Below are 20954 nucleotides of genomic sequence, written 5' to 3'. Positions count from 1 at the left end.
TGCGCATCCAAAGTATGCAGTCGATTTATATTGAGGTCTATGCTAGTAATACAAGAGAGGAAAAAAAACCCTAGCGCATGAAGTAGTTGTATTTACCCTTCTGCTCCCTGCTTTCGTCCTGGGCTTCGGTTTGCACCTTCCATTCGATTTCAATGTCCACCTCACGTGGATTGATGGCGTTAGGCCGCGAGGCAATGGATCCTTCGATGAGGTCGCCCTTTTTCAAATCGAGCACCTGGTCCATGTAGAAAACCGTTTGTTTCCAGTGAGTGTATGGAGCCATGGGTCCGGTTGGCAACGTCACTTTCTCCGATCCGGGGAAATCGCAGTCAAACCACACAATGTAGGCATGGCACATGTCGTTGTCAATGGCCTTCAACGAGAATTTTGTGTGGAAGGTCAATTGCTCCTTGGTAACGGTGTTGATGTCGAACTCGAAAAACTTGTACGGCGTGGTGATCAACGCCAGGTTTTGTACCGTGTCCACCATAGGCTCAGCCATGGCCACTTTGATGAACGGAGAGTAGTCAAATCCGTACACGTCTTCCCAGTAGTGGATCTTCTCGTCTTTGTACTGGCCGTCTTCAATGCCCGCAATGTACATCGCACACTTGTCTGGCAAAATCAAACCTCCTTCCACAAGATACTTGTCTCTGGCGTACAATACAGTGTCCAACATGGACTCGTACAACAAGAAGTAGCCCATCCACTCTGAAACAATGATGTCCACGCTGTCAACTGGCAAGTCAATGTCCTCCAACTTGCCTTGCAACAACGTGATTTTGTCGTCGAAACCATTCAAACTGACAATCTCACGAGCCTTCTCAATGATATTGGACATATCGACCGAGTAGACATGTTTGGCTCCAGCTTTGGCAGCAAACATAGACAAAATGCCTGTTCCACAACCAACATCCAACACAATTTTGTCCTTGAACAAGTGCTTATTCTTGAACATGGCCGAGCGGTAGGCCAATGTTCTGCTTGTGTCTTTAAGCATCTCCTCGTGGATGCCGAAATGGTCATACGAGGAGAAATAATGCTGTTCGGAAAAAGCCAATGATGATTTATCGGTGGCTGACATGAGATGAGAAGAGTATGTGGGTTTATTTTTTTTCGCGGATCTAAGAGATGAGATGGATAGCGACCCAAAAAGAAAGAAAAAACGGCCGTGCAAGTGCGGAACACGGAGACAAAACACACTTGAAAGCAGGGGGTTTGAAAAGAAAAAAGTCTAAAATACAAAGTAATTGAACTGATTTAAAGAAAACAAATTCTCCTTTTGGAATTATGCTAGCAGTGGTTCCGTTTCCTTATCTGCGCGCAGTCATGATTGACAGACTTCAAATGCACATGTAGATGCACCAAGATGAACAATATTTTGAGCCAGTAAATTTAAGGTTTTAATTACTTGTGTTTAATTAGGAGAGCAATTTATTTCTGTATTAATGCCTAGCATGTAAATCTTGCACTTTCTAAAGTAAATACGCTCATTCCTATCGAGCGCGATACACCTTTCACATATCTTGAAAGCGTCTACAGATTTTTATTTTCAGTTTTGTTCATAATATCGTAACGTATTCATGTTTTTATACACATATTCATAATCATAGGGTCATACTCAAATTTGGGCACGCCAAACGATCTTTTCTCCGCTCACCTTGCCCAGCTGCAAAAGGTTCAAGGCTTCGGAAGCACTGGTAAAGCCTGGCTGCAAGACCTTCAACTTGTGGTGCTTGAGCTGAGGAACAACTTCGAGTACCTTTGGCCACAACTGGTTGTACTCATCAAGAATCTCTGGAGTGAACTTGAATTCAGCACCCATTGAAACACTCTTGCCGAAAACGAGATATGCCAAAGTCTTGCCAAACGAAACGTGACGGCCTGGTTTTGTCTTGATACTTGAACCATCGAGGCCCAAAAGGTTGTCCAAAGCCACATTCTCACTTCCCTCAGTAGCGTCGTAAAGGGCCTGGAATGTGGCCTCCTCGGAAATGGTGTCAAAGCCGTAAGCAATAGATCCTTGGGCATACTTTCTAATCTTAGACACAACTTCAGGATCTTTGTAGTCGAACACAGCATCAGCTCCAAGAGACTTCAAGAAGTCATGATGTTTTGGAGAGGCAGTCGTGATCACCTTCAAACCGAACAAAAGCTTGGCCAATTGAATGGCCAAAATACCTGTTGCTGTAGCTCCACTCCAGATCAAAATTGCCTTGTTAGAGTCGGCTTTAAGCTTGAGAGAATGGGCAAAGGACAAGGTCACAGTAACCAAGCCCAAAGTAACACTGGCTGCACCTTCGTAGGAGTCAATTGGACCAGCTGGATATTCCTTGCTTGGAGTCAATGGGCCCTTTTCAAAAGGACCAGCATACTTGATAGTGGAAACTGGAGATGCTCTCACATACTCAGCAAAGCCACCTTTCTCTGGCGAAACACCGCCTCTTACGAAAGTAGAGACAATATCGCCCTCTGCGAAACCTTTGACGTTTTTACCGACATGGAAGACAATTCCACTGACATCAGAGCCCGAGATATCGCCTGGTTTGGCAATCTTAAACGCAATGTGTTTCCAGTCAGTTGGATTGGCAGCGAAAGCCACAGCCTTGATCAAAATCTCATCGTCTGTGATTTGTGGGAATGGGATTTCACCTGATTCGACAAGATGCTTATCTTGGGAAGAAGAGACGAGGGCAGCTTGGATTGTAGAAGACATTGTGTGCTGTTAGTACAATTGGTGGTAGCTTGGTGCTAATTTATAGTCTTCGGGTTGATCGGACGGCATGCGAGGTGCATAATTTCTCAGCAGCCAAGTATCAAGATACTTCTTTCGTTGTTCTCAATTTATTTGTTTTCTCTTACTTGCGGTTGACTTATCCTTTAATTGAAGAATGCATTTTTACATGCATTGACCTTATAGCCTTCGCTAAAACTGTTTTTTGGTGTATAGTAATTGTTATGTTGGACATGGACATGGTGGTTCCTACGATTGCGGCCTGCATAACCGGTATGTAAGCAACTTCAGAAGGTGTGGATGGAGAAAGGTGAAGAAATTCGAAATAACGTCACAGAACGTTAGATGTGTTCTTAGCTGACTTTTTTTTGGACGGAGAGCAACATTTGTTGCCAGGCTACAAAGGGCAAAGGACAAACATTCTGTGTAATATTTCACTACCTATTGGCAATATAATTAGTATGGGACACATTTGAAATTATGGTTGGGGGAACATTGTAGGAGTGCTTAGTTGGCAACAAGCTGTGAGACAGACAAGGCGTGAAAGCACATTAGATGATCCATTGTGGGTCCCAGTGGAACTGATTTGCACAGAATACGATGGCTTGTTCCAAGCTTCTGCCTAATCTTTGACGTTTTGTCTCACCTTGTTGCGTATAACATGACACACACCAGAAGCAATGATACTGATACCCAACATAGCAACTAACACCATATTAGAATCTCTGTATAATCTCTTCTGGTCTTCGGGCCATCCTCTGTACAAAGCGTATGTGGAGGTGACGGAACCCAAGTTTCCTAAGCCGGATACAATAGCGGCACTGACAGCATTACCAACGTCTCCGTAGCGTGGGCCAAATATTTCTGCAGTCCACGACATACAAATGGGCACGGTAGGGCCAAGGCCAAAACCTGCAATAAGCAAACCGCCATACTTGTTCCATGAACCGTGGGCGAACGTGGTGACAAACATTCCAACAATAATAATCATGCACGAGCAGCTAAAGAAGAGCGCACGAAGGTGTCTGAACTTGTCAGCAAAAGGGGTGACAATCAAAATGCCGGCAAAGTCGAAAAGCCAGATAGGCGCATATAAAAGCGAAACGTCGATGGATGAAAGTTTTGGGTTGTTTGTGGCAATGATGGTGGAACCAAACACAGCTAAACCAAATCCGGTACCCACAACACCAAAGTACATAATGATGAGTGGCCAGATACGCAAGTCCGTGAGAACCTCGACAACTTCCTTCATGGACCACTGAATACGTTTGTAACGGTGTTCAAGGTCGTTTCTGTGCAAGAGTTTTTCATGTTCGTTGAGAGGATGCTTTGGCTGGAACCAGCGCTTTATCTTTGACTCGGAAGGAGCTTTGAAAGGACGATCAGGAAGCCACCACATCAACGAGATTCCAACAGCAATAGTCACACATCCGTAGACCAAGTACATCCATTGCCAGCCAGTGTATCCTCTGTCACCATCCATCTTCTGGAACCCGGCACTGACAAGACCGGCAGCAGCAGCAGAAATTTGAGCAGCAGTGAAATAATATCCGATACGTCTCGTCAGACGCTCATTGGGGTACCATAAGGAAACATAGTACGACAAACCGGGCCATGTTCCAGCACCGACCATACCAGAGATGAATCTGACAGCAATAAGACCACCAGGACTCTCTAACGCATGGTAGCATGTGTAAACGACTCCAACAGTGATTGCGATTCTAGCCAACCATGACTGGGGGCTGACTTTTGTCATGACCAAGTTCATGGGCACATCAAAGATAATATATCCCACATAATACAATGCTGAGGCAGTGGAAGTGTCCTTCGCTGTCAATTTGAGTCTTTGACCCAACGAGTGACCTTCTTTACGGTTCATGGTCAATGTGACACCGTAAACATTTGAGCCGAACGAGGTAAGGAAGTAGAAGCACCATAAAGCTGGAATAATTCGGTAGTCAAGCTTGCGGTAGAGCTTGTCTAATTCCTTTTGAGTGGGTGCAAGTCCTTCGCATGAGACTGTTTCTTCCTGAACCTTTTGGTCAGGCGAGGTTGTAATCTCAGAAGTCTTTTGTTCAAGATCAGACATGATTGATTTGCTGAAGAGAAGAAAAGGAAGAAATAGTGATTCTTATATAGAGACGAAAAAATCCAAAAACTCAGCTTTGGGCAAGTATGCACCTTCCCAAATTATGCATGAAGAGTCTTTTTTTTTGCGAGTCGCACCCTTGAGTCAACGAGTCATCAGAAAAGGACGGCATACAAACATGACTATGAGTCGCTTTTTAATCCATTGTCCTATAATCGTTAGCAATTTCTCATGTACTATACATTAATATGTCATCTACGTGCATCATACGGCAAACAGAAGCGCCTTGCATGTTATCTCCGCGAACTCAACACTCTGGTCAATGCAGAAGCTGTGGGTTATTGCAGGACAGTTTTCGTTGTTGGTATTACCCACTTCGAAATGCACAAGAGTGCTTTTTGGGCCATGATACCTCGTCAATATGTAGTCACGAGTGTTATCATGCACCCAATGATCTTTGTACGCAAAAAAACTCCATATGACTGTCCCGTGGGTTTCGGGTAGATCTCTAAAAAACCAGTCATTTAAAGTGTCATCGCGATGAATGACCAAAAGTTCTTCTTCGGCAAGATTAAGCGCCTGACGCACAATTCTTTTGGACTTGTAAATCTTCAAAGTGGCCTCAATGGAGTTGTGCCGTGACTCCATCAGCTTTGAATCTCGAAGCACAGGATGTGAAATCACAAACTTGCGAATAATTAACTCCGCCGTCAGATCTGGTAGAATGAAATGCAATAGGGATATAAACCATACTGCAACAGTGACAAGTGGAAGGTAATTGAAGAGCCGTGAAAATGCTACACCCGAACGTGACTTTGCAATATCCACGATAGTGGGACAAATGAGTCCGATGAACTTAATTTTCACAACTTTGGACACCTCTTCATCATTCAAAAGCATCTTCACCACCCTTTGCGTAACATACGCGCCCATTGAGTGACATAAGATATACAACTCAGTGTGCCCTCGAAGAACCTGCTTTCTCAAAATTTCATATTTGTGATTTATCTGGTATTCCAAGTTGAAGTAAGGTTGCTTCTCCAGTTTTCCTGCGGCGACAAAGTCATCCGAAGTTTGATAGCCCGCATGAGAAACGGCCAAGATATTAAAGTCTGGGTTGCTTTCAGCAAGTAATTCCAAATACGTGACGTAGTAATCAATGAGACCTGGATTTCCGGGAATGAATGCCAAAAGCTTGGGAGACGGTCCGTTCTTGCTAGCAAGAAAGTATTCGGACGTTAATGGGTAGTCTTTGTTAGTCGTAACAGACATTACTGTAGATAAACAGAGCTCAAGGATGTACTACAGAGGATAGTAGCAGCGCATCCGTACATCCGAAGCACAAGCTTGAACGTACACCAATATGACAGAGAACACGAACGATTAAAAGGTGGTACAATACACGTTGGGATAATAATAAATACTATTTGCGGCTAGTATCAAACATATAATGCTGATTCCTGATGTGGACATCCGATGTGTCGTCCAGATGCAAATCTCTTTCGTAGTAGTGTAATGTACCTGACTTGTGAAGCATTATCACAGTCTGCGTTCTTGTACCATAGTACTTTCCCACCATCGGAGAGACTGTTGCCAAATCATAATTTGTTTCAAGTGGTGGGATAAAAATGGAATTCGGAAGCTCCTGTAACTTTTTGCTGAACGAGGTATCTTTGCGGATTTCTGGATCGAAGGTATCTGTAGAGAGCAACTCAAAACAAGCCTCGACTAAATCTTCTTGTGTGTACTTATGTTCCACAGATTTCTCCACAAGCTCGCCCATTTTGCTCGCACCATTTGTAACTTTTGGCCATGGTGAGTAGAAGAGAGAGTTTGATAGACCAAATGTGGGTTGGCATGCAATTTCGAAATGAGGTATTTCATCCAAAGCCTCATAAGAATGAATTCTTCCTTTGTCTCCACGGTTGCTCATGATGTTGAGAGGTTTAATAGAGCCCTTAGAGTCAAGCTCCAATTTGCCGTACATTAAGGTGAAACCACCAATCTGCTCCAAGGACACAGACCCACCCGTGACAGAATTCATTGACAAATTCTTTTCCAAACTTTCGTACCAGTCATCATCCTCGAGATCAGAAGTTAAGTATTGAAGAGGAAGAATTCCTCTAGAGACTTCACTGACAAAGTTAGACTCTTCTCTATAGTTGACTAAAACAGCAACCTTCCCAGTATCTGTAATGCCTATCCATGTACCTCTTTCTGGCCGACCAAGGTCTAATGGCGAAAGTATCTGTGTTCCATTCTTGAGTGGTCTGAGAGTGGCTAATTCTGTCGGTCGAGCGAAGTACTCATCCCTATTAGACAATAACAAAAAGGGGTAATCTGGATGCAACGTGGAGGTTAAGAGGATACACATCTTGTGAGAAAGAGGTTACAGTTTGATGGTTTACAAGAAAAAGTGCCTATCACGCCTCTCTTCCTGTGTGGGGTAAATACGAGGGAACAACTCAAGCTAGACGACATGCAGTCCCTTCCCACTGGATGGGCTGATGCCAACACTTCACTTGAAGATTGCACTGTAAAGCGGCTGCATATTTAATAGCGACGAGACGAAACAACAGTCTTTAAGCTCAGCCAGCTAGCATGCGATTTTGTGACTATCAAATGACGAATTTGCGAACGACTCGTCGTAATGATCTACGTTTTCGTAAAAAGCATCGACGTTTTCCTTCCCCACCGCCGATGATTTCAGACGGTCCGAGTCCATGTCGCTATCAATAATGGTTGTGTACTTCTGGAAGTACGACTTGCTCAGCATTTTGTAGTCGCAGGAGACCTCTTGAGATGAATTTAGTTGAATCTCCTGCCCCAAGCCCGAAATGCGGGGGTGCACATGAGCGTGATGGGAAGAGACTCCAGGTTCGGAACAGTCGCGAGAAGCAGAAGCAGAAGCAAACTCATCATACTCCTCACAAGCTCCACCAAATGACTCTGTCGGTGAAACGGGAGTAGGAAGAAGATTTAGCACCTCTTTTCCTAGTGTGTTGTATTCTTTGAAATACGTAGATCGAAACAATTCTTCTGCGGTTGGCCTTGAATCTGGATCCCACAAAAAGCAGTACTTTATAGTCTCAGCGAGCTCATGGTACAGAGATGGTAAAATGTGGTGAATAGAATTCCCAATGGCGTAGGGCATGGTAAATCCGAGATTCTGTGAGAGCTCGATGGCTTCAAGCCATTTGCCGCCAATGTCGTTTCGGTGTGAGTTCCCAGGATGACCAAGCACTTTCAAAACTTGCCAAAGCTGATCGGTTTCGTTTCGGCCGCAAAATATCGGCCGAAAATTGACCAACTCGACCGCAACAGAAGCAAAGGCCCAAATATCAATTGGCCGCGAATAATTTGCATGTCGCAACAAAATTTCTGGAGCACGATACCATCTTGTGGAAACATATGGAGTAAGGACTCGCTTATTTTTCACACTTTTGGCTAGACCGTAATCACATAACTTCAAAACAAACGCATCTTTAGCCATCTCGGGAGGTATATCATGTTTAGCGCCATAGTATTGCTGAGTAGAAGTCACTAAAATATTTTCAGGCTTAACATCACGATGAAAATACCCATGGCTGTGGATGTGTCTAATAGCACTGAGAAGTTGATAAAGCATTCCTTTAACAATTTTGGACGAGAGCGGCCTTCCCACATGTTTCTGAATGAATTGGTAAAGATTCTGATTCATTGGTTCCATCACAATGTTTAATTTTCCAGATGTCTCATCAATAAATAGGTTATATATTTGAAGCAAGTTTGGATGCGAGGGAATCGAAAGGATGAACTTTACTTCATTGACACGTAAGTAATCTGAAGGGTTCTTGAGCTGAGTTTTCATCACTTTTACAGCAACTAATCCTGTGGATCTTACATTTGTGAGATTGCCGTTTCTAATCGGTTCCATCATAGTCCCCACAGAAAATTTGCCTTGGTCGAGAAAATTATTGATATTCTTTTTGTATTTGGCTAATAGTGCGTAGCCAAAACTGCCATATCCCAACCTACTGATCATGTAGTAATTTTTTTGAAAGGAGTCAATCTGAATTGGCAGAATACCCTGATCTTGGTTATCCATTATTGGAAGAGAGTGAAGAAGAAATAGAATGAAAAAAAATGAATCGAACCAAAAAAAAAAAAAAGAATTAAAAATAGAAATTTTTCTTTTGAAGCGACAGTAGTTTTTATACGTCCACAAACGGCCGTTGCAGCATTCGATAGTCGCATTTATAAAACTTCTTTTTTGCAACTTTCCTTCGCGCCCTCACTATAAGTAGCACTTATCATACTTCGTTCTTTATTTTTCTTTTTTTTTTTTTTTTTCTTTTTAATGCAAAACTGTCAAAGATGGAAAAATAACATAAAAAAAACAAACGGTAACGGAAAGTTTTAACAGGGGATATGTGGGTCTCTTTACTATAAAGTGCGAAATAATTTGCAATCAAACATTATTACACCCAGTAAAAAGGACTACTGGGTTCACAGTAAAACTATTGATGATGATTTTCTGAGGGTCTGAGGAACTTTCACTATCCACATGCTGTAAATTGCAATTGTTCCCTAGAGGACATTGACCATACTCTTCATAATCGGGACATTGATACAAATGCAAGAATGGACACTTTTTGCCTCGAATGCACCAACCTCCTTTGGAAAATGGTCGACACAACCATATGCTGTACTTATCATCCATAGAATGGGGTGGAGGATTGTGCAGAAAACTGCAGGCCGGATTCTTACAATTTCCAGCGAGAAAATATGAGCAAAGTGGTACGTTGTACTCACTTGACATGTGAGACAAGGAACACTCGCCATGACATTGGTCATTCAAGAAATCCCAACACAACCGCTGCATTCTCCGGTCATGTATATGCTTGCACAGTTCACCTTCCTCACAAACACCCGTGCGACTGAAAGATCGGCAGTAAATTGGAACTTTTGTCATGTCTGTCCGTTTCAATGTACCATGGACACTTTTCCTGTAGGTCCATGAACCCCATTCGACTGAAGGGCTCTGGTCAGCATCTGGATTCAGTAGTGGAATTAATCGCTTTCCGCCATTAACTACCGCGTATGTTACATTGTTCACCTGAACACGGTCACAGTCATCGGTGCTTGCCATATTAGAGGCCAACCACGAGTGTGGTAAAGCGTAGAATACTCTCTCTTTGAGTTTTCTCTCACGTTTCCGATTTTTCTCCTGAGCCATGCTATTATTATGGCTGTCGTTTGAAGTTTCAAGATGGTGGTCACCAGCCTTCTTGGACTGAATCCAACCTTTTAGTGACATCAAACTCCTCCCATCATCATCTACTAAGAATACGTCATAATATTGATTATGCTGTTGGCTATGATTTTCATGATTCAGCTCCTGTGATTCTCGGGGGAGATAGAGAAGATACTGGAATTTTGACGGAATAATCTGGCGCTTTGCCCCTAACTTTGTTTCTATTTCTTTTTTGATTCGTGCTATTTCGGCTTTTTTTTGTTCAATGGCCTTCTTCTGTCTAAGAAGATCCAGGCCCATGCCAATTCTCGCTTCTTTGCCGATCTGCAATGACAAACGCACAAGATCCGCACGTGATGGAGTTGCGATTTGCCATCTTAGACAGATAGCTAAATTCAACTGCCCATCATGACTTACGACAGGCTAATAGATTATGCTGTTAATGCCATTGCTCAAATTCTACCTTTGGATCATGACACGTGTCTTGAGATGATCAAGTACACATTAACTTTACCAAACGCAGAAGTGGAGACACATCTACTTGACCTACTCGGCCATAGTGAAGAAAGCTACAAGTTCATTTCTAGATTCCTTGAGCTAAAAAGAGAGGAAGATGAAAATAATTCACATCAAGCAAAAAGCAAGGTTAAACAGACATCCAAAAGTTCCTCTCCAATTCCAAGCATAACACAGAACGTCAAGAAGAATAGTGCATGGGATCATTCCTCGCAAACTACGACGAAGAGTAACACGAGGTTGAAAAATAATAAAGATTCTATCACTATTTCTGAACTTGCAGATGTAAAACCTTCGAACAAACTTTCTGGACAACAGGCTAAAAAAACAAAGAAAAAGAATCTCGACAGTCTCAAGGATATCGAGGCTGCACTAAACGAATTGGAAATTGAAAAAGCCCAAGAGTCTGTGAGTTTGGAGAGCTCTTCCGTCGTTAAAAGGGTATGCAATTGTATGGCTACCAGACATCCTCTCTTTGAGGTTGCACCGAATTGTTTGAATTGCGGTAAAATCATATGTGTCAAGGAGGGCCTTCAACCATGCTCGTATTGTGGGGCAGAGCTCCTCTCGGAGAAAGAGAAGATCGAGATAATAAAAATTTTGAATTCAGAGAAGGAAAACTTGAAAATAAAACTGGCAAATTCGACAAACAAGCAGGTGCAAGAGCAACCGTCGAAACTAAGTGCACCAAAGAAGATTAAAGTGGCGATGTCAGCTGGCGGAAATTTGTGGAAGGCGCAGGAAGAAGCATTAAAACAGATAGAAGAGGAGTCGAAAAAGCAGCGTGAACTAGAACAGAAAGCTTTAGAAGAGAAGAAGGAACTTGAGAGACAACTTCAAGAAATCGAGCACTATGAAAGAACAAAAGATGTAAATCCTGATCTTTTGAAAGCACAAGAGAGGCTTGAAACCTTGTTAGATTTCCAAAGTACTGGCGCGGAGAGGACGAGAATCATAGACAATGCATCTGATTTCGAGATGCCCGACCTTTCCAGTGGCAGCATGTGGCTTTCTCCTACAGAAAGGGCGCTACAACTCAAAAAACAACAAAAGCAACTAAGGAAAATTCAACTGCAAGAAAAGGCTCGAACTGGGCGTACAAAGAAGGTTATGGAGATGGTGATAAAGGACGGAAAAGTCAGTATGGTCGAAAAACATTTGATAGAGGATAACGAACCAGATGCAAATGAGATCAAAGAGCTTGACACTCTTGCCAAACAAGAAAAGGTAGATCAAGAATCATCGATGATAAAAAATTTCTGGGATTATGAAAAGGATCAGGACAAATGGGAGAAACCTGTTTATGTCTTTGAGCCTGTGTCCGAAGCACCTAATGTTGAATGGAAAGATAGCAAAGTTCAGCTCGATAGTTTGGATAGCAATGAGCTCGTTGCTATGCTACCGTCGTGATGTATTATATTATTTTCGTAATTATTTTATTATTATTTAATGCATGAATAATGAATGCCGTAATTAATGCTGTATTGAATGCCGTAATGAACGTGCCAAGTAATTTCTTAGCGTCTTTTCATGCGTTGCTTGAATCTCTTTGATCTAGGGTCGTTGATCTTCAATCTTTGGTAGTTAGCACTCAGATTCTTGCTCTTCATGCTTCTAGGTTTGAGTATTTCAGGTCTCACGAATGTATCGTCATCGCCATTGTCATCGTCGTCGGTTGGTATGATATCATCATTTACACCACTTGCCATATACTCATTGAGCTGCTTTTGCTCCTCTTCATGCATCTTTTGTAACTCCGCATGTACGTCTTTGCCTTCAAATACTGTGGCTTCATCATTTTCACCTCTAGGCTTGATCTTCCATCTCCTGGTTGTTCTCTTTTGGGTGATGCGCTTACGTTTTCTTCCAACAAAGGATTCATCAAGCTTATCATCGTTGCCGTTCACTGCACCGGCCTCAATTTCTTGCTCTATTTCCACTTTCTGTGCCTCGAATTCTTCGTCAATCTCTAGATTTTGGCATTCATGAAACAAGTCAGACAATTTTTTTCGGCTACCAAAAGAGAGAAGTCTTTCAGGTTTCAATGGAGATGGAGTCGTGTTGAAATTAGCCGGGGACAAGCTCATTTTCGTAGGAGTACTGGGCTCATGCTGCTTGACGGGAGATGCTTCTTCCTCTTCATCTTTGAACAGAAACTTCTTGTTTATTTTCCCCAAATACAAGGGTGTTTCTGTACCTACATTTTGAGGTGCTGGTTCTTTTTCAGGCGAGGAAACCTGTTGCAACCGTGATAATAGGCTCTTTTTCGAAGGAGAGCTGTTTGATGGGGTCAAATCAGCAAATTGTAGTTTCCTTGGGGCCTTAGTAGGAGTCTTAAACACCTCGGAAGACATATGTTTTTTAGGTGAAGGTAAGTGGGAAACTGGCTTGGTGGGCGACGAAAAGCTACTCTCTATTTGAACGCTTCTCTTTCCCTTTAAAGGAGATGATTCAGGGGGACTCATCACCATGTCGAAGATGGAGAGCACTTTCCCATTCGCCTGGGGAGTCGGACCAAATTCTGCATGAAGAGATGGTGCTTGTTGTGGGCTATTTTGTATCGTTTTCTCGTCGCCACTTTCACCTTCTCCCTCAGGCTTTTCAGCATGCTCTTCCTCTTTGGCGTGCTTGCTTTTTTTGGATTTCGTTTCGTTCTCTTTGCTTGACTCAGCTTCCTTCGCTTTAAGCTGATTGTAGGTTTTGTAGGCTTTCCATATTTCCTTTTCGGCCTTTACATCAGTCTTGGAGGGAATTTTCCCATTTTTCTCAAAGAAGCTTTTCTCCCATTCTTTTATTCGGCGTTTGTAATGCAAGATTGTGGACGCTGAGGCCATGACTAGACAATAATGAAAGATTGTGAGAACGATAGACAGATACTCGCGACGCGTTTTGCGATTACGTGCATGAAGCAGATTCTTAACTATGTACATTACAACTGATCGACATACAGTAGGATACCTTCAAAAGGCACTTTTTCCGGTGTTTCAAACATAGCAATCATGTTCGTGAGAGCCCTTTTGAACGCCACGCGCTCATCTGGTGAGTTGAACTCTTCCCCATTGGCCTGGAGACTTTTGTAGACTGAGCCTGCTACCGAAGAAGCGTTATTCCAGTAGTTTTCAAGAAAACGGAGAGCTTCCGCCTTGTTGCGACGCATACTCAAATACACACAAATTCTTGTCCATTTTTCCACAGACTCGGCAGGTGTGAAATTTTTCTCAAAGCAGTAGTTGTCCCATTCCTGCCAAAACTTGTCCCACTTCCCAGCATTTCCATAAGTGAAAAGAATTAGCTCACGTAAACTGGCTGTTGGAACACTTCCCGGGTGTGTCTTTGTATGATAGCCAATGAGATGCAAAATGTCCCTGGCTCTGTTGGAGGCCATGGTAATGACTGGTCCAGGCGACGTCGCCACGGCAACTTGCTCTTGGATAAAGCGATCCACATCTCGAGATCCAATTACTGGCTCCTTCACCTCGACATAAGTCAAGCGCCATAGTAAGGGCACAAGTTGGGGGTTCTTGGCCAAGGAGAACTTCTCGTTAGAGAAAGTGTACAAAGTAGAGATTATTTTCGACAACCGATCAAAGGCCAAATCTACCAGCGCCTTATGCGAGTCCCGCGTAGGGGTATCAATCAATAGCTTGACGTACTCGGTGATGTCATCTATTTTTTCCTGAGTCATATCAGCTTTCAAGCTCTCGGCACTGCAATACTTCGCCAAGAGAGCGTCTTCTACCTGAGCTAATGACACCAAGTCCGGCCGGGCCAAATGCAAAGTTTTCCAGAACTGGAAGCGGAGACCATGGTCTTTGATCGAGGGATGCAGAAAGCTCTGCTCAAAAAGATTTTGTAAACGTTTCAATTCTTCTTCAGCCGCATCGACAGGCTGACTTTGTAGCTTGTAGTATATGGACTCAAGATCTGAAGTTGCCAGAGAGTAAGCTCGAGCAAAAGTGTGATACCTCCGGATTCCACTGAAAATGTGGTCTGATTCTGAAGTAACAAACGAGTCTTGAGAGAACTTGTCGGCATCCTCAGGCTTGCACCATAATGACTCTAAATTTAATTCCTCCCTTCTTGGCGCAGTCAACATGTGCATATCAATACCGTCATGATGGCATATGACCCAGCTATTGGCAGCTTTACCGTAATCGTTATCTGTGGCCAAAGGACCCTTTCTTGCCCTCCTAAGAAGTCTTCTACGCATGGAAGGTGTGATGGCACTCGATACCATGCCTTCAATCGACGGCATAGCATTGTACTTGTGCTTGAGATGTGTTCTCAACTCGTTGGCTGCTTTGTAGATGTGTTTTTCAGACTTTCCAGTTGCAACGACAATGAAGTCCACATCTTTGTTGTTTTCTTTGTACTCGTGGTCATCGGGCAACTGGGTCATGTCGAACAACATAATATTGTCCATTCCGTAGTCGCGAGCCATGAGAGTCAAGAATTCTTCGACCTGAGGAGGAGCGTGTGGAGGGATTTCGGGCAAAAGTATCTCCTTCTTTTCAACAAGCAGTGATGTGATGTCATCTCTCAAATACCATGGCAAGGACACCTCGTTGATCTCTTTTTCATCTTTCAGATCTTTTTCCACTTCCAGATTAGAAACTCTGCTTTCCGAAATAGGTTTCGAAGCACTAGAGTTTTGACGTACGCTGTAAACAGCAGTCGAAATCGGTCTCCAGACTTTCACAGACGACGGATTTGCCCGGAAAAGACGAAGCATTGATCAAAAGAAAATCGTGGAGAAGATGATGTTGAATATAGGTATGTGCACTCCTTGAGAGCAAGGGCCAGAAATAGAGAGACCAAGGGCAAGGTAAGATATGGATTCTAGAAATCTAATCAATAATAATTAAAAAAGACAACATGAACAAGATACGGAAGGGAAGAAGAAGAAAAGAAAAGAGAAGGTGATGGAACCTACGGTATGACTGCAATTTAGAAAGGCAAGGGCCAAGCGAAAAAAAAAAAGAAAGGCAGTTTTTCCGAGAATAAAAGTGTCCACGAGTCGAAACAAAAGTCCAGTGAATACTAAAATAAAGGTACATCATGACTACGTAACATATCTTCTTCCAGTGGGTCTATTTGAATCAGATAATAGTGTACCACAATCTGCACAACCAACATATATCCTCATCGCGGGCATTCAAAAAAAAGCTACTCTCTAACTCAAGCACCATGGCAAAACTAGTACATAATGTGCAGAAAAAACAGCACAAGGAGCGTTCCCAGACACTGGATAGAGCAAAGTATGGTCTTCTAGAAAAGAAGAAGGATTACAAGTTGAGAGCTGCAGACTTTCACAAGAAGCAGGCTGCGTTGAAAGTATTGAAGCAGAAAGCGGCTCAATATAACCCTGATGAATACTACCATGCCATGACCAGAAAGAAAACAGATGAAAATGGTATAGCAATTATTGAAAGAGAAAGCAGCGAGTCGCTTTCAGCCCAACAATTGAAGTTGCTCAAATCTCAAGATGCGAACTACGTGAAGACGATGAGATTGAACGAGATGCAGAAGATTGAAAAACTTAAAAACAAATTGGAGTTTAAGTCTAGCGGTAAACACACAATTTTCGTTGACTCCGTTGAAGAAAAGGAACAGTTCAACCCGGAAGAGTATTTCAAGACTGATCTGAGCATGCTAGAAAGAAGGGAGAACAGATTGCGTGTGGACCAGCTTGAAACTAGCAACAAGCTCATCAAGCGCGACTTGTTCACTGACCAAGAGGAAAGAGACCGGCTTGAAAAAGAAAAGTTGAATGAATACAGACTCTTGAAGGAAAGAATGAAGAGAGAAAAGCAATTGCGTGAGGTGGAACAGAAGATGGAGATGGCCAAAGAACTAATGAAAAATGGCGACAGAAGAAAATTAGTCGACTCAGATGGCAATGTTCACTTCAAGTGGAAAACCCAAAGGAAACGCTGAGTGTACATTATAGGTCCTTAGTATTCGGAATATCGCATTTGCATTTAATTTACTCTTCGCTACTGAAACTCCGATTTATGTAGCCAACAAACATGGCGGTGATTCTATCAATGTCGACACTGCGCATTCTGTTCAAACCCACGAATGTGCGTTTCATCCGCTGAAGTTGGGCAATGCTAACTGTGTGTGAAGGCATTTCCACAACCAAATTTTGATCTGCTTCAATTACCGCATGTCCTCCAACAGAAGAAATTTGCTGGTGCTGAATAATTTTGCTGATCACCTCTTGTGTCTTCTTGTCCAATTCTTGTAAGTAGTCATTGCCCAGTGTTGGTTTCACCAAAGTGGCTGCGTTGGGCGGTGGAGGTCTTTTAAGTACAAGAGCATCCCAAATTTCGTCAATAGGCAATGTTTCCTTATCGTAGTCGCTCACCACCGAGAAAAGTGGAGAGTCCCATCTAGTGTCTGCATTGGGCTCCTCATAGCGCATCTGTAGCTGGGAAATCACCTCTTCATCCCATTTATTATCGTGGTTTGTATTCCATTCTATGCATTTTTCCACAGGATTCATTACTTGCACCACACAATGCGGCGTCACCACGCCTTTGGCCTCACAAAAAAGCTGGTATCTAAAACCTTTGATGTACGAAAGAGAGTCTAAAATGACAAAGCATGTGCGGGAAAGATCACGCTTGACAGCAGACATCTGTGTACCTCTCGCATGTTTCTCCAAGTTGGAATCCTTGTATGTATCGTGCGAGATGCCAAGCGTATCATCAGAATGGTAAATGATCTTGTAGTTGTGGCCCGGTTGGTCTCCAGCTTTGGCTTCTTCTATCTTTTTCTCAAGGAGAGCAATAAGCTTTTTCGCCCACGTGGTTTTTCCGGAACAGGGCAACCCAGTGAATGTAATCAAAGGCATGGAAGTGATTTTCTTACTCTAAATAATTAGAGTGCACATTTTGGAGGATGAGCTTTTCAAGCATCGCGAAATCGCAACGCTTCTCCACAGTTTAGTTAGCCCATTACTCATTTTTCCTATCATGTCTTTTGTACCTCGAAAGGTTTTCCCAGACTACCGCCTACCTTTATCCAATTTCAAAGGTCATCACCAAAAGGCGCTTACGAAGTTTGGCCATCTTGCTCCGCAGGTAGACTTGGTGTTAGAAGTGCGAGATTCGAGAGCTCCCATCTCTACGACAAATGTGCTTTTCGATCGGGTTTTGGCTCGCAAGGAAAAGCTCATTCTCTACAGCAAGCAGGACCTTTCCATTCTAAAACCGAAACTACTAGCCAAGTGGCATGCCAACGAGAAATTTCTCTTTGTCGATACCAGATCAAAGAAGGATGCCAAGCGCATATTGAAAGCAATCGAAGATCATTACACAAACATGGTTCCTCCTCCGCCTTTAGGGCTCCGCACTATGATCATTGGTATGCCCAACGTAGGAAAGTCCACTTTGGTGAATACGTTGCGGTCAGTGGGGTACATTGCGCTGCTTGGTGACCGAGTGTCAACTAAAAAGTCAAAAGTGGCAAAAACTGGCGGTCAGCCGGGTGTCACTAGAAACACAAGCGAAATCATCCGTCTCAGTAAGGACCCAGACATTTTGGTTTATGACACACCAGGGGTTTTTCTCCCCACAGTAAAAGATGGCGAAACTATGCTTGCTCTTGGGCTTGTTGGATGCGTGCATACGTCTTTCATTGATCCAGTTATTCAAGCCGATTACTTATTGTATCTCCTCAATTTGCAAGATCCAACGGGGGCGAAGTACAATGAGTATATTGATCATCCTACCAATAGCATCCACGAGCTCTTATATAACATTGCGAAAAAGAGGAAAGTTCTTCACAAAGACGACACCTACGATGAGTTGGGAATGGCGAACTATTGGGTTAACTTGTGGAGGCAAGGGAAAAATCAACGCTATAAGGGATTGTTCGATAAGGCTGCAATCGAAGAAGCTGACGCAACTGAGGTGAAGCGCCTATTGAAATTAGAACAGACGCGAGTCAAGGAAACAACAGTACACAACAAAATCACGAATAGTTTGGGTGAGGATGGTACTGGCTTCTCGAAGAACAGGAAAAGAACAGCCAAGGATAGAGAGTACGACTTGAGAAACCAACTTTTCAAATTATGAAGCTTTCCTATATAGATATCCAGCATCTACATTTTAGAAATCAAAATCAGGCACCGCATCATAGTCACCTTCGTCAGCACCGTAATTTCCTTTTTGTTGGAAAATAACATCATTTTTATTCCCTCTTGACTTCTTCACATCGATCTTGCGCACGTACTTTATGTCAAATGCCTCAACTAGTCTTTTGCTCGTCGTATGAGACTTATCAGCTTTCTCCTTGATCCATTTAAGCGGAGCGGTGGAATTCGTCAACAACGCATTTTCAAGATTAAACAAGTTTGTGGAATGTTGATTCTCACGTAATACTTTCTCAACAAACCTTTCATCTTGACAATATGTGACCCAGTCCTCAATTTCCAAAGATCTAAGCAATGCTTTCCGCAAATACAACGAGAATTTGTTCGTCGCCGGAGAATTACATAGAAATGGGTCCGATGATTTGAATGTCAGTGGTAAACTCAACTTTGATGACTCTGATGTTTTCATAGTCACTTTAAAGTTGTCTATCGTTGACTTAAAATCCTTGGTTTCATCTAGGTCATCATCTCCAACATAAGTTCGCATATTGATAAAATCATCCATAAGGCTATCCTTTTTGGAAGCATCATCATTTGTTTTACGGTGATCTTCTTTCTGTCGTTGCAGTAGTTTGGCAAAGTTTCCTATTTTCTCATCCTCTTTAAACGGCAAGCGAACGAAAATATAACAGTATGAAAAAGTTGCACCATATTTCACTTTCACAGGAACTAGGGCGCCGACCTCAACTTCTTTTGCTTGCTTGCGAACGAACCGAGCCACCGGTGCGATTCCCTTTTCATAGAGCGTTTGGCAGAATGCAAAGTGGATGAGCGTATTTTTGAAAGAAGACGATTTCTCTGGGACGATAAATGACGTTTCATCTGTAAAATAGGAGTAAGGCAAAGAGCTCACTTTCAAGAATGAGAAAATGTCGAACTCGGAAGTGAGCTTCAACTTGGCAGCCTCTTGCAAATCTGAATCCAAGGCGATTAAATCAAAATTGGAGAACTTGAAGCCAGGCACTGTTGTCTCATGATCCAAGTACACCTTATCGAATTGTTTATCGTCAGCATCCTCTTCAGCAATAAGTTCATCCGTCTTAGCCTGAAAGTTCTTTTCCCACATAAATTTCTTCGTGTTTCTTTCAATTCGGACAGCTTTATCGCCATCCACCAAATACTCATGTAGGTTCTGTGTATTTGTTTCTGATTTCGCTGCTGGATAGACTTCAACTTGCCAAACCAAGCATGTGTCATCTTCACTTGGATCATAATGCTTCTCTGCCATCATTTGGGCAAAATCTGCTCCTAAACGAAGTTCTCCCTTATAAAGAGGCATAGGTCTGGTTTTTTTAACCGGTGGAGAATATCGCAAGACGTCATAAGCCTCCTTCTTTCCGAGGAGATAATATTGGCCGAATTTTTTTCCAATCTCCAACCAATTTTGCTCTATTTTTTTGGGGTTGGAAGGTTTGAAGTCTGTGCCTATCACTATCAAGTTTATACCCAAGTCACTAAGCAAATTTGGAAGCGCATCTATCTTTTCTTGGGAGTAAGAGGGCATCAACGATTCTGAAGAGGTGATGACAACAATGTTTCTTTTGAATGCCTTCTTTTTCGTCTCTTGGAATAAGCTGATGGAAAACACCAATGATTGAAAACTATCGCTAGCTTCGTTCTCAATTGAATCTTGCGGCACTAATACTTCTCTAAGCTTCTTGAGTTGGGAAAAGCTAGGTGCCTCAAAGTCGACGAGAACATTTATACCCCGAAACTTACCCGTCAGTTCAAGCTGATGGTTGGTCTCATGAGAATGGAATGCAACTACTGAAACATAGTCAGTTTTCAAACCTTTCAATAGTTTTGTGGCTGCGGTTTCAAATAAGTATTCATATGAATCTTTGTGCATATACGGACCCACATCCACCACAAAGACAGTAAGTTCCTTGTCAGCCATCTATAAATGTATATGAGTAGTTGTGGAGTTCACGCGAAAAGCAAGCTGCATTAACCTGTTTGATCCATTATATGAAAATCACATTGCTCAAAATTGGTGAGATACTACACCTATGCTTGATAATGTATTCCACATACGAACATGGGAACATTTGAAATCTAAATTCTACCTACAACCTTTTTTTTTTCCTTTTTATTCTGAAATATATGGACATGATCTAGAGATAGGGTAAGATAGTGTGCACATAGCATTATCTTTCACTGGCACTGATTCATAAACAATTGTTGAGCTCTTAAATAGCAGAGGCGATTTCGAACATAG

General features: G+C 42.6%; 14 protein-coding genes across 15 annotated transcripts; 3 read left to right on the top strand and 11 right to left on the bottom strand. All coding sequences in view use genetic code 12, as the record gives it.

Moving 5' to 3' along the window:
* Window positions 1-70: 70 nt before the first annotated feature.
* HMT1 (protein-arginine omega-N methyltransferase) lies at window positions 71-1084 on the bottom strand (the record flags this gene model as incomplete). Its single annotated transcript, XM_002618815.2, has 1 exon — window positions 71-1084. The coding sequence occupies one exon, from the start codon at window positions 1082-1084 to the stop codon at window positions 71-73; it is 1014 nt and encodes a 337-aa protein (XP_002618861.1).
* A 537-nt stretch (window positions 1085-1621) lies between these two features.
* On the bottom strand, window positions 1622-2716 carry FOB63_000021 (zinc-binding alcohol dehydrogenase family protein; the record flags this gene model as incomplete). Its single annotated transcript, XM_002618814.2, has 1 exon — window positions 1622-2716. The coding sequence occupies one exon, from the start codon at window positions 2714-2716 to the stop codon at window positions 1622-1624; it is 1095 nt and encodes a 364-aa protein (XP_002618860.2).
* A 640-nt stretch (window positions 2717-3356) lies between these two features.
* Window positions 3357-4823, bottom strand: FOB63_000020 (uncharacterized protein; the record flags this gene model as incomplete). The annotated part of the gene is made up of 1 exon (XM_002618813.2): window positions 3357-4823. One exon carries the CDS (start codon window positions 4821-4823, stop codon window positions 3357-3359), a length of 1467 nt encoding a protein of 488 aa, XP_002618859.2.
* A 264-nt stretch (window positions 4824-5087) lies between these two features.
* Window positions 5088-6095, bottom strand: FOB63_000019 (uncharacterized protein; the record flags this gene model as incomplete). Its single annotated transcript, XM_002618812.1, has 1 exon — window positions 5088-6095. The coding sequence occupies one exon, from the start codon at window positions 6093-6095 to the stop codon at window positions 5088-5090; it is 1008 nt and encodes a 335-aa protein (XP_002618858.1).
* Window positions 6096-6246: 151 nt separating this feature from the next.
* FOB63_000018 (uncharacterized protein) lies at window positions 6247-7197 on the bottom strand (the record flags this gene model as incomplete). The annotated part of the gene is made up of 1 exon (XM_002618811.2): window positions 6247-7197. One exon carries the CDS (start codon window positions 7195-7197, stop codon window positions 6247-6249), a length of 951 nt encoding a protein of 316 aa, XP_002618857.1.
* A 222-nt stretch (window positions 7198-7419) lies between these two features.
* On the bottom strand, window positions 7420-8910 carry IME2 (protein kinase; the record flags this gene model as incomplete). Its single annotated transcript, XM_002618810.2, has 1 exon — window positions 7420-8910. One exon carries the CDS (start codon window positions 8908-8910, stop codon window positions 7420-7422), a length of 1491 nt encoding a protein of 496 aa, XP_002618856.2.
* Window positions 8911-9273: 363 nt separating this feature from the next.
* FOB63_000016 (uncharacterized protein) lies at window positions 9274-10359 on the bottom strand (the record flags this gene model as incomplete). The annotated part of the gene is made up of 1 exon (XM_002618809.2): window positions 9274-10359. One exon carries the CDS (start codon window positions 10357-10359, stop codon window positions 9274-9276), a length of 1086 nt encoding a protein of 361 aa, XP_002618855.1.
* Window positions 10360-10467: 108 nt separating this feature from the next.
* Window positions 10468-11985, top strand: FOB63_000015 (uncharacterized protein; the record flags this gene model as incomplete). Its single annotated transcript, XM_002618808.2, has 1 exon — window positions 10468-11985. The coding sequence occupies one exon, from the start codon at window positions 10468-10470 to the stop codon at window positions 11983-11985; it is 1518 nt and encodes a 505-aa protein (XP_002618854.2).
* A 107-nt stretch (window positions 11986-12092) lies between these two features.
* Window positions 12093-13409, bottom strand: FOB63_000014 (uncharacterized protein; the record flags this gene model as incomplete). Its single annotated transcript, XM_002618807.2, has 1 exon — window positions 12093-13409. The coding sequence occupies one exon, from the start codon at window positions 13407-13409 to the stop codon at window positions 12093-12095; it is 1317 nt and encodes a 438-aa protein (XP_002618853.2).
* A 95-nt stretch (window positions 13410-13504) lies between these two features.
* FOB63_000013 (uncharacterized protein) lies at window positions 13505-15307 on the bottom strand (the record flags this gene model as incomplete). The annotated part of the gene is made up of 1 exon (XM_002618806.2): window positions 13505-15307. The coding sequence occupies one exon, from the start codon at window positions 15305-15307 to the stop codon at window positions 13505-13507; it is 1803 nt and encodes a 600-aa protein (XP_002618852.2).
* A 455-nt stretch (window positions 15308-15762) lies between these two features.
* On the top strand, window positions 15763-16512 carry FOB63_000012 (rRNA-processing protein; the record flags this gene model as incomplete). The annotated part of the gene is made up of 1 exon (XM_002618805.2): window positions 15763-16512. The coding sequence occupies one exon, from the start codon at window positions 15763-15765 to the stop codon at window positions 16510-16512; it is 750 nt and encodes a 249-aa protein (XP_002618851.1).
* A 49-nt stretch (window positions 16513-16561) lies between these two features.
* On the bottom strand, window positions 16562-17557 carry KTI12 (Kti12p; the record flags this gene model as incomplete). The annotated part of the gene is made up of 2 exons (XM_002618804.2): window positions 16562-17452; window positions 17513-17557. 2 exons carry the CDS (start codon window positions 17555-17557, stop codon window positions 16562-16564), a joined length of 936 nt encoding a protein of 311 aa, XP_002618850.2.
* Window positions 17556-18659, top strand: MTG1 (putative GTPase; the record flags this gene model as incomplete). 2 transcript variants are annotated; one of them, XM_002618803.1, is made up of 1 exon in its annotated part: window positions 17556-18659. In XM_002618803.1, the coding sequence occupies one exon, from the start codon at window positions 17556-17558 to the stop codon at window positions 18657-18659; it is 1104 nt and encodes a 367-aa protein (XP_002618849.1). The 2 variants fall into 2 exon arrangements, with proteins under 2 accessions (XP_002618849.1, XP_065958506.1); XM_066102125.1 differs by having other exon boundaries at window positions 17904-18659.
* A 33-nt stretch (window positions 18660-18692) lies between these two features.
* YKU80 (ATP-dependent DNA helicase) lies at window positions 18693-20633 on the bottom strand (the record flags this gene model as incomplete). The annotated part of the gene is made up of 1 exon (XM_002618802.2): window positions 18693-20633. The coding sequence occupies one exon, from the start codon at window positions 20631-20633 to the stop codon at window positions 18693-18695; it is 1941 nt and encodes a 646-aa protein (XP_002618848.2).
* Window positions 20634-20954: the final 321 nt, after the last annotated feature.

Source organism: Clavispora lusitaniae (assembly GCF_014636115.1).
Source record: "Clavispora lusitaniae strain FDAARGOS_655 chromosome Unknown tig00000003_pilon, whole genome shotgun sequence".
Taxonomy (NCBI): Eukaryota; Fungi; Ascomycota; class Pichiomycetes; order Serinales; family Metschnikowiaceae; genus Clavispora; species Clavispora lusitaniae.
This window is presented reverse-complemented; position numbering and strand designations above follow the sequence as displayed.